The 15,771-nt window shown below is 35.2% G+C and overlaps 1 protein-coding gene across 2 annotated transcripts in view; it reads left to right on the top strand.

The window, feature by feature from the left end:
• The first annotated feature begins 7,195 nt into the window (after positions 1–7,195).
• The window catches only part of ebf2 (EBF transcription factor 2), a 61,313-nt gene continuing 52,737 nt past the window's right edge, over positions 7,196–15,771 (top strand). The window contains exons 1-5 of one of the 2 annotated variants that reach the window (XM_056458783.1): positions 7,196–7,729; positions 11,064–11,220; positions 13,932–13,995; positions 14,681–14,736; positions 14,848–14,921. In XM_056458783.1, the coding sequence (XP_056314758.1) occupies positions 7,596–7,729; positions 11,064–11,220; positions 13,932–13,995; positions 14,681–14,736; positions 14,848–14,921 (485 nt within the window). In that variant the 5' untranslated portion in view covers positions 7,196–7,595. The remainder of the gene's footprint in view (positions 7,730–11,063; positions 11,221–13,931; positions 13,996–14,680; positions 14,737–14,847; positions 14,922–15,771) is intronic. The other variant, XM_056458784.1, reaches the window with a different exon arrangement.

The following is a 15,771-nucleotide window of genomic DNA, read 5'->3' on the forward strand; positions in this document are numbered from 1 at the left end:
AGGCCCACCTTACTAGTTCCAGGTTGAACCCCTTTTGCCTTCAGAACTGCCTTAATCCTTAGTGGCATCGATTCAGTAAGGTTCTGGAAATATTGCTCAGAGATTTTGCTCCATATTAACATAATAGCATCACGCATTTGCTGCAGATTTGTTGGCTGCACATCCATGATGCAAATCTCCTGTTCCACCACGTCCTAAAGGTGCTCTATTGGATTGAGGTCTGGGGACTGTTGAGGCCATTTGAGTACAGTGAATTCATTGTCATGTTCAAGAAACCTTTCTGAGATGATTCATGCTTTATGACATGGCGTGTTATCCTGCTGGAAGTAGCCATCAGAAGATGTGTACACTGTGGTCATAAAGGGATGGACATGGTCAGCAACAATACTCAGGTAGGTTGTTGTGTTGACACGATGCTCAAACGGTACTAATGGGCTCAAAGTGTGCCAAGAAAATATCCCTCACACATTACACCGCCACCACCAGCCTGAACCGTTGATACATGGCAGGATGGATCCATGCTTTCATGCTGTTGATGCCAAATTTTGACTCTACCATCTGAATGTCGCAGCAGAAATCGAGACTCCTCAGACCAGCAAACGTTTTTCCAATCTCCTGTTGTCCAATTTTGGTGAGCCTGTGTGAATTGTAGCCTAAGTTTCCTGTTCTTAGCTGACAGGAGTGGCACCCGGTGTGCTTTTCTGCTGCTGTAGCCCATCCGCCTCAAGGTTGGACATGTTGTGCGTTCAGAGATGCTCTTCTGCAGACCTTGGTTGTAACAAGTGGTTATTTGAGTTACTGTTGCCTTTCTATCAACTGGAACCAGTCTGGCCATTCTCCTCAGACCTCTGACATCAACAAGGCATTTGTGCCCACAGAACTGCCGCTCACAGGATATTTCCTCTTTTTCAGCCATTCTCTGTAAACCCTAGAGATGGTTGAGCGTGAAAATCCCAGTAGATCAGCAGTTTCTGAAATACTCAGACCAGCCCGTCAGACCAACAACAATGCCACATTCAAAGTCACTTAAATCACCTTTCTTCCCCATTCTGATGCTCGGTTTGAACTGCAGCAGATCGTCTCGACCATGTCTACATGCCTAAATGCATTGAGTTTCTGCCATGTGATTGGCTGATTAGAAATACGCATTAACGAGCAGTTGCTGAGGTGTGCCTAATAAAGTGGCCGGTGAGTGTATAAGTGTGCTTGCATGCAAAATCTGCACACAAATCTTAAACTTAAAATGCAAATAAACGTTTTCATTAAGATACATCTTATCAGGCTGTGGTAAAAATATTGATACAAATTTTACCCGCTAGAGCCATGAAATTAAGTTGACACATATATAGATAGGCATACCTTAATTTAAATGTATTACAACATCATCATCATCATTTTTAAGATGCAATGAGTGCTCAGATCTAATCTAACATTGTACCATGAGCATCTCACAAAACAAGAAACCTTCTAGTGCCATCTAGAGGAAAGTTAAAGTAAGTACGCAACAGAAATTTAGAAATAAAGAAAAATAACGAGCGTCGCTTTTTATTATAACTACACAGTTTAACGTGCATCTGACTAATACACTAAAGATAAAATGCTAAATAATAAAATACAATGTTTGATATAAAAATGTTTGATATTGTGTTTGATATTTATATTTAAAAATGTGAACATTCACTGATTTGTTAGTCTGACTGCTGCACTGAAAAAAGTGTTGCATGCAAAACTGTGGCAAACAATTTATTTGTGTTGAATTTAAACAAACAAATTAAATTGAGCAATGTTCAACTTAATTTGTTTGTTTAAATTCAGCCCAAATAAATTGTTTACAACCACTTAACCTAAAAAAATTGAGTAAATGCAAGGAATCATCTTTGAATATTTTTTTTCAGTGTGTACTGACCAACAGTAATATGTGATTGGTCTGAGAAAGAATACTGACATATTGCACATTAAAGCCTGTGCTTCACATCAACCATGAGGCACTTATTAAGTGGTTGTGCTCTTTTGGAGTTGAGAGAAAGAAAAAAAATGGGTTGTCGGAAAAGGTTGAAATACGAGCTAACACGTACAATAGCTGGACAGTTTTATTGCTTAGCGCCCTGGCGGGTAAACCGTAAACATGTAGGTTACCGTATTAATATGAATTACATTTTTTATCAGTTTTTTTAACACTGTGTTGCACATATGTGTATATATAGCTGCTTTTTACATGCTGGAACATTTCGCTTTGGAATCAAACCCTCTAAATTTTATTTGTAAAGATGTTTGCAAGAGTCATGCCACAAAGTTCACTATATCTTCCTCACCAAATCACTATGAGCTATGTGTTCAATGCGTAGTATCCTATAATAAAGACTCACTTGCTTATTATATGTTCACATTTAAGGGTTGTTGTCCTGACATTGCATTTTTCCTGTCACACATGACAAAAACCCTGCTGAAAAATCCAGCTTAAACCAGCCTAGGCTGGTTGGCTGGTTTTAGCTGGTTGACCAGCCTGGTTTTAGAGGGGTTTTGGCCATTTCCAGGCTGGTTTCTAGCCATTTCCAGCCTGGTCCTAGCTGGTCAGGCTGGAATATGACCAGCTAAATTGAGCTAAAACCAGCTTGACCAGCCTGGATTAAGCTGGACATAGCTGGTTTTGGCTGGGCTCCCGGCCTGGCTAGGCTGGTCAAGCTGGTTTTAGCTGGTCATTTTCCAGCCTGACCAGCTAGGACCAGGCTGGAAATGGCTGGAAACCAGCCTGGAAATGGCCAAAACCCCTCTAAAACCAGGCTGGTCAACCAGCTAAAACCAGCCAACCAGTCTAGGCTGGTTTAGGCTGTTTTTTTCAGTAGGGAATGGATAGAATTAGTATTGTCATCATTTACAAAGCTGTAAATTGTTATTGTTAAACATTTTTGTTAAACATCTGTGTCTTAAGTCTTCACTGTCTCGATCATAGTTCAATAGATCAGGTTACAACTCTTATAAATTTAAAAGAAAAACTTAATAAATAATAATCATTAATAAATATATCTAAGACCTAATAATCTTACAAGTGCAACTAAGTAAATTTTTTTTATCCATATATTTAAATAGGAACTTGATAGGCCTACATTTTGTCACTGAATACCATGTCTTCTGGTGTAAAACTTTAATTAGTAAAGATTAGAGAAGACCCCATTCAGGATCACATGACTGAAGCCACATGTGAACCCCATGACCTGCACCTGTTAAGTTGTGGTCTCAGAGTTTTTTCACAGCTATTTCACTTTTTTAAAGAGACACTCTCTCAATGTACCACTAGGCGCCGCTCTCTCACTGACCGAGGGCCATTTGAGGCAGTGATTGTTTGTTCTGTCACCTTTTCTTATTTACGATTTAGTGGTCTAAGTAACATACCAAGTTCAAGGTTTCTTCTTCTTCAAAAAAAAAAATAAATTATATATATATATATATATATATATATATATATATATATATATATATATATATATATATATATATATATATATAATTTTTTTATTATTATTGTTATTATTATTATCTAATTTATGAGGCAAATGCGGTTTTAAATTAATGCGAGATACATAACGTTAATTAGATATACGTATGACCAAGATAAATGAGCAAACATTTTAGTAATACATGGTTACATATATATCTCCCAGATCCAATCAACTCATGGTTCACAAGATTTTTGTGTCTGAATAGGTGAATTTAACCCCAGATCATCTAATAATTTAACAATATTTAAATTTTCGTAATCTAGCCTAATGTTTAGACTGAGACAATATAAAAAAAATAAACCCCAAAATACTGTAAATCATAAAATAGAACAGAAATGTAAGACTCTGGAATTACATCACTAGCCTATTTGTTAGAATATAGACCATTTCAATGTGACGATGTCACAAGCCCATGAACATTTCCTACTTGTTATCAAACTATAACTTTTTAAAAGACAATTTAATCATATCCTAATGTGAAAACGGCTTCCATAACATTATTTATTAATGACCTATTTGGATTCGGAGCTATGGAAATTAAAAATTTAATAAGGAAATAGCCTACATTAGGGCCATTGTTATTGTTTACATCCCTCAAAATGGTCAATAGGCTACATTTAGATATGGTAACATTTAGTGATTACATTTTCACAATATAGAAGATTTAATTAGAAAATAGTTCACATTTAAAATGGATTTTAAAAGTCGTTTAAATAAAGTCGGTAGAGGCGTTAAATTAATCACTTTTGCATGACACCTCGCCTTATGAATTAGAAAAAACTATTATGGGAGGAAACGTTTTTTTTTTTAACATAGCCTTGTTTGGTAACCTGTAGCTTATGTTGCTGTTCCCCTCAAGTCATGATAGTTATAATACTACGCATGAATGAAAACGTTACAACGTACACTCGATTAATCAATCAATAAATAAAACATCGGTTTTCAATTATTTAAAAAAATAGACAATATTTAACGTGTGCGCAAACCACAAATATAACTATTGGCACTTCCACAACCCGTTAAATTGTTAAAAAATGTATTTTGTCATTAAGTGCTTGTGTTCAATTCTCCGGGGAATTCAGAGCATATGCTACACGTTTCTTTCTCTCAAAAAGTGATGCAATCACCATATTACTAACATCCTAAAATCATGATTTTAACACCCTCAACACAAGAAAATGGATAGGTTGTGTAGGCTGATAGTGATAATGCTGTATTATCTATAGCAGAGACGCCCAAATGACCCGCGGGCCAAAGTTGGTGCATGGTAACCTTTGATTTGGTCCACCTTTCCATCTGTGAAGAGAGGCAGAATGATGGGTATGGGTTGGACAAAATGCCTTTAAAAAGATTGTCATTTCCAATTTAACGTAAGCTTTTGATTGTTTGTTTTATCGTTAAGCTAAAAAGACTCAAATTAAATGTTTCAATTAAATGTTGATTTCGACAGATTCAGAAGACATCGGTGAGGAAATCAAGGCAGAGAGCCGGGGCAGGAACTCCATTGTGTTGGAAATGGAATTGTTTATGCTTTCACAGTAATAGGCCAGGTTCATTATGAAATGTAATATTAATTCATTTCTTTTCGGCTTAGTCCTTTTATTAATCAGGGGTTGCCACAGCGAAATGAACCGCCTGTAATTATAATAATAACAATAATACAATAGTTAACACAATTAAAGTAATGTGTTCAATTTATTTTTAAATATTTTGAAATAAATTCGTTTCCCTAGTGATGGGTTGCAGCTGTAAGGGCATCCACTGTGTAAAACATATGCTAGATAAGTTGGCGGTTCATTCCGCTGTGGCGACCCCTGATGAATAAAGGGACTAAGCCTAAAAGAAAATGAATGAATGAATTAATTAAATAAATAAATTAGGAAAATTGCACATGACAATTCTGTACATAAAAAAGTTTGGGCACCCCTGATCTACAAACTGTAAAAAAAAAAAAAATCCTGGTTGCCTTAAATTTTTAAGCTGAATCAAATTAACTTTATGAGTCCATTGAACTTGTATTATGTTAAACTGACTTAAACCTGCTCGCCTAATTTATATTTTTAAGTTAGAACATGATTAACTTACCTTAAACATATGCTATCAGGACTAATTGATCGTATAATTTTTTACAGTGTATGAAAGTTATGCTCTTTTGCACAAACAAACGCTCAATAAATAATTTTAAACTAATAATAATAACTAACAAACCAACAATAAGTTTTAAAACGTTAATCTATCTCTGCACAATTATTTAATGTAGATCGGCCTAATTATTTATTCACATAATTTTATAACACGATAAAGAAATCTATCTAGACTAACATTGTGGAAAATAGCTATCGTATTTTTGTAAGAAATCGATGAGAAATAGCCAAACCCCCACTTTTTTTCCTGAGAGGAAATTGCTTAGTAAAACATCTGGTGTCCGGAGCTTTTCGAAAAAAGTAAAACATATCGAAATATCTATGCCCAACATTAATTACTAAACAGCATTTTTCACATTGTCTTTAAATGTCGTGGTGATTCAGAAAAGCGTGAGTATACGTTGCAAAAAGAGAAAGAGAGAGAGAGTGTGTGCATGGATTCCGCAACAGGTCACATAATAGGGTGAACAGCTGACTCCGAGGCGTGCTGGCAGATGGTTGGTATAAGCCGGGTGGTGGTGGTGTGTGTTTGGTGGGGGGGCTCACATTCATTGTTTAGTTATTTGAGCCCCACGCACAGACAATAACCCCATCCAGTAGCAAGAAAAGATGGAAAAGCTTCTTCTTACAGAGAGGAAATGGTCTCAAAAAAAGTTTAGAAAAATCTCATTGTTTTGCCCGTCTGCTGCTTTTCTAACCGCAGATGTCAGTCGTCCAGACTCATTACGATTCGTTTTTCTTTGTAATAGATGCGTTTACCTATATCATTGTTTTTTTTTTTTTAGATGGTAAAGACAAATAACCATTACCCACAGACAAACAACAATTGTAGGCTACATAAATTGCAGTGTTTTAAATATTTTATGAGGAGCATATGCTACAATTCTGATAAATCTATTAGCTTTTTTGCTGTATAATTTATATTATAAGACATTGCATTAATTTGACCAAAGATGTTCTGTATGTCATCATTTGTTTGTGTTTAGTCTACAATTAATTAACCGGAGTTTGAGTCAGATCTCTTCCTCAAAAAAACAAAATGAAAATAAAGTAACCCAGCAAACAATTTTGTTCGTCTTATAGACATCTAAACGTGGACAGCTTGGCTAAAACAAGGCTAAACCTGGGCTGTCAGTTAAAATCTAATAGACATAAGAATAGTCCAAAACTAGACTAGTCATCAATTAGACAGAATTTAATATGTGTAGTCATTCATTTCTGCTTATTTGATAACTAGTCTAGTTTAGAATTTTCACTGACAGCCCAAATGTAGCCTTGTCTTAGCTACGACTATGTTTAGACGTCTAGTCTATTAGACATCTATTAGACATCTTTTAAAAAAACTAAAAACTTACTGGAGATTTTAAATTTAGCATGGGGAAATCCCTTTAACAGATATTTTAACTTGTAATCAGTGACTGCAAGAACGTCAAAAAAGAGGAGTTTTCAGTTTTCCAAATACGGATTTGCCCCTCCTCTTTCTCCAGCTCTGGCAGCGCAACCCATACAGACGAGGGTCCCACAGAGCCCCGCAGCATCACTACGCTCGTATGGTTTTAAACGGGCACGATCCTCATCCTCACCACAACACAAAAGCTCTTCATTGCAATTTTTGGGATATTTTAATCCAGGAGTGGGTTGAAGCAGATGTTGTTTGGAAAGTGAATATTGCTCCCGTAGAGCAGGTGAGCGGACGACGCGCACAGTTTGAATGGGTTTGGAAGAAGGATAAATCTACGCCAAGAAAGCAAGTTACCAAACAATTTATTTAAAGAAAAGAGTCACGGTGGACATCACAGCTTATTTTGAGGAAAAAAAAGCTTTCTGGGGAGATTCTGGAGAATAGTTATATCAATTCATTGACTGGGAGAAGCAGAATCTTCAGACTTTTTTTTCCAGAGAAGAGCGTCAGTTTTGCACAAGAGTCTACATCGTGTTTACAGGTTTGTTGTAAATGTTTGAGAGTCAGGATCATTCGATAAGAACCATCACTGAGTTGAAAGTGAGAACTTTTGAAGAAGAAATGGATCCTGTTCGTTCTTGGGTGCGCAACGTCGGTGTTATTGATGCAAACATAGCGGCTCAGAGGTAGGCAATCCTGCATTTACACACACCAAAAACATTTAACACTATATCAAACACCACCTATACAGACTGATATTATTTCTTTATACTTCAATGCTATCTGAATATAGCCCAAAAAACACCACAAATGCACATATATCTTCAGAAGAATGCAGCATTTTAGGAATAACTAGCCTAAACAATTGGGTCAGCTGTCAAAATATATAGTTATACAAATTTGCGGTTATTCTTCTTATTATTATTATTGATATCAGAAGTATCTACACTGTAAAACAATCCTGGTTGCCTTACATTTGTACGCTGAATCAAATTAACCTTATGAGCCCATTCACTGAACTTATATTATGTTAAACTGACTTAAAACAGTGCGCGTAACTTATAAAATTAAGTTAGAACATTATTAACTTAGTTTAATAAGTTACAATAACATAAAACATATGCTGTCAAGACTAACTGATCATATGTTTACAGTATAGTTGTTATAGTAATATTCAATCAAATTTCATTAACCTTTTCTGTAACATTGCAAAAATAGCTACAGCAACAGGTCAGGCTCTTCTGTGGCGGTGAACGTAAAATGACACCGGAGATTAGAGCATCAGAGTTCAGCCTTCAATGCTTGAGGTGACAGAGTCACGAGCCGAATGAAAGAGGCAAACAAAACAACACAATGAAACCCGTATTGTCTCATGGAGATAGCAGACCTACTTTAAAACACTTGAGCACGTCTCTTAAACGGCAGTTGTTTGAGACGAGTTTATTACCCTTGGATTATTTTGCTCATTTGAAGCGTACTTTTATATTTAACCCATAATTATAGAGCACTTTGTCAAAAATTGATAGCATGAACAGCTGAATCATTTTAATCTTAATAAAAGTTCAAAACCAAATAACTAAAATTAGACTGTAAATAACACAAGTATCATGATATCAACAGATTACATAATTCTACTGATTTTGATTGAATATATTTGCATTTAAATCCAAATCAAACAAAAAGTGCTCAGGTGAACCTTATTAATGTGTGCAAAGGCAAGGGATTCATCAGAATAAACAGCACAAATCAGTCCAAGGCACTCGAAAATGTGGAAAAAAAAATATTTAAAAGCCTTTATTGACATGCCTATTCCTTAAAAAACAATTTTAAGCAATATGCATGTCAATTAAAGCTTTTAAATATTTTCTCTACATTTTTCTAGAGCCTTGGACTGATTTTTGCTGGTTATATTTGTATTTGCTTTTAGCGTTTTGAACTGTAGAGCAGTCTATATTACGTTAAAGATGGTTAGTTTTATCGCTTGTGACAAATTTAACATAGTTATTAAATCAAACAGTGTATTAGCAGACAAATTAGCATATATCAATCATTGTTTGAGTGGTTCATAAAGTGCACACTGAGCTTTTTTTAATATTAAATGTGGGATTCTGAAATATCCAAAAAAGCTGCAAATACAAATGTTCAGTGTAAATTTAATGTATTTTTTTCAAGCATCAACCTTTAACTTTTTAGAAACATAAGCTGCTTATAATCCTATATACCAGAAGCATCTAATAACAAAGCATGCACTGTAAAAAAAAAAACTAATTTTACAGAAAATATCTCTAAATTTTTTACAGTATTTTTTTGTCATTTCAAATTAAATTCAAAACTTAGTAAAACGACAAACAATCTTTCTAAATTAACAGTTTGACTGTCATTTTAGGTACTTTATCATTAAAAACAAATTACTGACGTTTTTGTTTTTTATACAAGGAAATTACAGTATTATTTATACAGTATTTTTTCTGTTATTTTAAATTATATTCAAAAGTCCGTAAAAATTACAAAAAATATTTGTAAATTAACAGCTTGACTGTTATTTTATGTACTATATAATTAATGACAAATTACAGCAATTTTCCTGTTTTATACAATATAATTGCCGTATTATTTACAGTGTTTTTTACAGTTTTTTTGAAGTACATTTAAAATTACGTAAAATTAAAGTAATAAATTGTAATTACTTGCTCTGTAAAAAAAAAATTTAAATCTTAAAAAAAAGGTCAAATGACTGGCAGCTACGGCTGCCAAACAAAAACCATAAAATTACGGTAAAATTTCTTTGTTGAAATAAAGTGCAAAAAATAATAAATCTACAGATATTTTCATTAAAATGTTTACAGAAAAGCACTGTTATTCTACAGACTTTTCCTAGATTATTACGATCAAATCCGTTCAATAAATAAAATAGATAAATTCCGCTCATATGCACCTGTTCCGGATTCCGCTAATTGCACACACACAGTCAGAGGATCGTTATGAACTGATTACATGGACTTTAAAAGCAGCACAGACGCACGCACCAATTGCTAAGTCTTGTTATGCTGTTACTGTGAATATTATGATGCGTTTCTTTCTTTTGCTGTGCTTTGTTTGTTAATTGTTTATGTGGTTTGCTGCTTGGACTGACCATTTGGCTGTTATTTGACCATGACTCTGGATTCCCTTCATACATCTGTTTGCCCCTGTGTTGACTTTTGCTTGCCTGACCATCTCTGTGTAATAAACCTGCATTTGGATCTGCACTCCTTTGTCAGCATCCCCTTCACATTAAAGTTCCATTTCATTTAAGATTTGTAACTGAATTATTCCATATAACTTAAACATCTACATGTTTTACATAAATACTATTCAATAAAATGCAACAACTGTGATCTTAAAGTTGTGAGAATTTTAATCAGTTGTATCTCGTTTGTTGTTTTTCCAGATGTTTTTGATCCAAAATAAAACTGTTAAATTACGACCATGAGCATGTCTTGGCATTTTATTAAAGGTGTTTAATTGTAATGGTTGAGAGATAAAATTCTTTTAAATAAAATTTTTTTCTCTTGAAATTTTAGTGCAGTCACTTTATTGATGGTGTTCAATCATAAAAATCTAGGAAAAGTTTGTGAAATAACAGTGTTTTTCTGTAAACATTTTAATGAAAATATCTGTAGATTTATTATTTTTTGCACTTTATATCAATAAAGAAATTTTACCGTAATATTATGGTTTTTGTTTGGCAGCCGTAGCTGCCAGTCATTTGACCTTTTTTTTACGATATTTTTTTTTACAGTGTGACATTTGCTAAATGTGCTACACTGTCTTTCCTTAGCTCCTTCAATTGTAAATGATTGCCTTCGATTATTTTAATGCTTAAACAAATAGAATCAAATAGAAATGTAGTTCCAATTTTCATTATCATGGAACTGTAAACTACTGAACTTATTTTATTTTTCTACTTTAAAATTATTTATTTATTTATGCATAAAAATTACTAAATAATTTTGTTAATTTTTCTTAAATCATCCACAGTGGAGTGGCCTTATCTCGTGCTCACTTTGAAAAGCAGCCCCCCTCCAACCTCAGAAAATCCAACTTCTTCCATTTTGTTCTGGCGCTCTATGATCGCAACGGACAGCCTGTGGAGGTGGAGAGGACATCGTTTGTTGACTTTGTGGAGCAGGACAAGGTATATTCTGTAGCTTGTTGTTTCTCCTGTATATCTTTACTGGATGTTTGATGAATTTCTAACAGTTCACCACCAAGTTCGCCCCAAAATAATAACACACTCAAGTGGATCTAAACTTTATGAATTTCTTTCTTCTGTTGAACACAAAACATGATATTCTGAAGAATTTTGGTATACAGAAGCCATTGATATCCATAATAGGAACCAAAAAATAAATAAATAAATAGAAGTCAATGGCTGTTTTTATCTCATCATTGTTAGGAATATCTTCCTTTGTGTTCAACATAAGAAAGAAACTCAAACAGATTTGGAACAAGGATGACTGAATCTTCATTTTTGGGTGAAGATTGTGATTGGGAGGGGGACAAAACCTCATACAATTGCATGGATTATTTGATATCCAGTAACAATAGAGAAGACATATATTTGTATATTGACACTTGCTGTATTTTACAGCAAGAAAAATATCCCATTTCTCTAACTCTTTTTTCTAACTTGTTACCTATGTCCGGTTTCCCCCAGTCCAAAGACATGCGCAAGAGGTGAATTGGGTTAACTAAATTAGCTGTAGTTTATGAGAGTGTATGGATGTTTCCCAGTGCGGGGTGCGTTTGAAAAGACACACGCTGCATAAAACATTGGAATAGTTAGCTGTTCATTCCGCTGTGGCGACCTATGAAATAGAGACTAAGCCGAAGGACAATGAATGAATTAATGAAAATTGGCCATAGTGAATGGATGCATGCGTGTATGCTAGAGAGTATGGGTGTTTTTCAGTACTGGGTTGCAGTTGGAAGGGCATCCGCTGCATAAAACATATGCCAGAGTAATTGGTGGTTCATTCCGCTGTGGCGACCCCTGATTAATAAGGGACTGAGCTGAAGGATAGTGAATAAATGTTACCTATGTTAATTATTTCCTTCATTTTTATCAATACTACTGTTTAGCATGGCAAGAGCAACCCAGTGGAGGTGCCAAAAAGGCGCTATTTATTGCAATTTTTATATTTCTATAGTCAGAAAAGGTATATTTTTACAACTCTTAGTATATAAATTCAAACTGTGAGTGGGCAAAACCACTAGTCATTGTTTTCAATTATGATCTTATATTTATTACTGTTAACAATTGTGATGGAGATATGACACATTTTGTGCCTGTAATAATGAATATTTTCACCAAGTGGCTGAATTTACAACACAATCTCACGGCAATTCGTAACTTTTTGATAAAGTGGCTAATTCGTACGAATTCGTACGTTCTAATTCGTACGTTCTAATTCGTACAATTTAGTACGATTTGCTCATCCCCCAATGACGGTTGGGTTTAGGGGTGGGGTTAGGTGCCACGACTCCTTTTTAAAATCGTACAATTTCGTTTGACTGAACTCGTACAAATTCATACGATTTAGCCACTAAACTGACAAAACGTAAAATACTTAAGTTTTCTCGTGAGATCAGGCTGGAATTTACCTTTAGAAAGCTGATTTACAGGACTTTGTGAGTCTGTACTAGTGTTGTCACGATGGAATTTCACACTTCGATACGATACCTTGAAAAGTATCGATAATCGATACTATTTTCGGAACAAATTCCACAACATTAAAAGTATGCATATGAAGTAAATAGGGAAAGTAAAAAATAACTAAAACATATAATGCTTATCCGGGGTCCAAAAGGCAATAAATTACCCAAAAAACGAAATTATCTTATTTTCTGATAAAAAATGTTTTTTATACACCTTATTATTATTAATATTACTTAATTTTTCAAATCTTAATATTAATTATTCATCTCCCTGCTGGTGAGAAGAGAGATTACGAGAGAGCAAAGCCAGTATTGATACTAACCAAAAGCGAGATTCATTCATTTTCCTTCGGCTTAGTCTCTGATTTATCAGAGGTCGCCACAGCGGAATGAACCATCAACTATTCCAGCATATGTTTTACTCAACGGATGCCCTTCCAGCCACAACCCAGTACTGGAAAACACCCATACACTCTCGCATTCACACTCTCATACACTACAGCCAATTTAGTTTATACCCTATTCACCTATTTGTGTTTGGATTGTGGGGGAAACCTTCTTGCTGTGACGTGACAGTGCTAACCACTGAGTCACCATGCCGCCCAAAGCAAGATAGTATCATTCATTCATTCATTCATTCATTCGTTTTCCTTTGGCTTAGTCTCTTTATTAATCAGGGGTCGCCACAGCGGAATAAAGCGCCAACTTATCCAGCATATGTTTTACACAGCAGATGCCCTTCCAGCTGCAACCCAGTACTGGGAGATACCCATTCACACTCATTCACACACATACACTACAGCCAATTTAGTTTATTCAATTCACCTATAGCGTATGTTTTTGGACTGTGGGGGAAACCGGAACACCCAGAGGAAACCCACGCCAACACGGGGAGAACATGCAAACTCCACACAGAAATGTCAACTGGCCCAGCCTGGACTTGAACCAGTGACCATCTTGCTGTAAGGCGACAGTGCTAACCACTGAGCCACCCTTTCACCCCCACTGACCTCTTGATACCAGCAAAGCAATTATAAAAACCGTATAGTACAGTTAGTCGGCCATCTTCTATAGTTTCATAGGCTTTGCTCAGTCATGAACTGTATGTTTCCCTACTCATTTTAATATAGATTTATCATAATCGATATGTTTTGTTCCTCCCGTGTTTGTGCTTGCTGTTCTTCTAAGGAGCAGACGGGAGAAAAGACCAACAATGGCACTCACTATAAACTCCAGCTCCTGTACAGTAATGGTATGTTCAGCATCTCTGCATATATACAGTTGAAGCCAGAATTATTCGCCCTCCTGGGAATTTTCCTTTTCCAATATTTCCCAAGTGATGTTTAACAGAGCAAGGAAATTTTCACAGTATTTCCTAAAATATTTTTTCTTCTGGATAAAGTCTTATTTGTTTTATTTCGGCTAGAATAAAAGCAGTTTTTAATTTTTTAAAGCCTATTTAAGTTTAATATTATTAGCCCCTTTAAGCGATATTTTTGTTCGATAGTCTACAGAACAAACCATCCTTATACAACGACTTGCCTAATTAACCTAATTAACCTAGTTACGCCTTTAAATGTCACTTTAAGCTGAATACTAGTATCTTTCAAATATATCTAGTCAAATATTATGTACTGTTATTATGGCAAAGATAAAATAAATCAGTTATTAGAGATGAGTTATTAAAACTATTATGTTTAGAAATGTGCTGAAAGAAATCTTCTCTCCGTTAAACAGAAATTGGAGTAAAAATATACATGGGGTAATAATTCTGACTTCAACTGTATGTGCCTTTATGTCTATGCATATATTATTCTGTGTAAAAATTCTCCATTATTTAGATTCAGTGGCAGCAAACTCAAATCTGAACTCTAGTTTAATTACCAATCTTCTATATAATGGCATCAGTAAGGTTTGCTTGTTGCTTTTGTTCACAGGCGTCCGCACTGAACAAGACCTTTATGCACGTCTCATTGACTCAGTCACTAAACAGGTAAAACACTGCTATACTTCTCTGAGGTTTCAATCCTTCTAGCCAAAATAAAATGCTTTCTTCGTCTGATTTTTAATGCATGGATTTACATTGCTGTTTTGCATGGTTCAGCCCATATCATATGAAGGACAGAACAAGAATCCAGAAATGTGCCGCGTTTTGCTGACTCATGAGGTCATGTGCAGGTGAGTAAAACCCTATCACGTTTTTGATATGTGCAGTTGAAGTCTGAATTATTAGCTCCCCTGTATATTTTTGTCCCTAATTTCTGTTTACCGCAAAGAAGATCTTTTTCAACACGTTTCAAAACATAAAAGTTTTAATAACTCATTTCTAATAGCTAATTTCTTTTATGTTGGCCATGATGACAATACATAATATTGGACTAGACATTTTTCACTAGTATTCAGCTTAAAGTGACATTTAAAGACTTAATAAGGTTAAGTTAGGGTAATTAGGCAGGCCATCGTATAACAGTGGTTTGTTCTGTAAACAATTGAACAAATACTGCTAATACTGCTAGTCCCTTTATTAATCTGGGGTCGCCACAGCGGAATGAACTGACAACATATCCAGCACATGTTTTACGCAGCGGATGCCCTTCCAGCTGCAACCCATCACAGGGAAACATGCATACACACATTCACACACATACACCACAGACAATTTAGCTTATACACAATTCCCCTATACCACATGTCTTTGGACTTGTGGGGGAACCCGGAAGAAACTCACGCCAACACGTGGAGAACATGCAAACTCCAGACAGAAATGCCAACTGACACAACCGGGGCTCGAACCAGCAATCTTCTTGCTGTGAGGCGATTGTGCTACCCACTGAGCCATCGTGCTGCCCGACGCTAAATTAAAAAGTTTCAAATTGCTGTGAGATTCCTTTGAAATATGACAGTAAATGGTCAGATATTCTGCAATAGAATGATGCACAGAGAACAGCATGAGAACTTTATTGCAGAAAAATCTCGATGCGCTTTTATTATGTTTTTTTTTGGCATGCTCAGTAAGATGATTTAAACA

The sequence above is a fragment of the Danio aesculapii genome, chromosome 5 (genome assembly GCF_903798145.1).
Source record: "Danio aesculapii chromosome 5, fDanAes4.1, whole genome shotgun sequence".
NCBI lineage: Eukaryota > Metazoa > Chordata > Actinopteri > Cypriniformes > Danionidae > Danio > Danio aesculapii.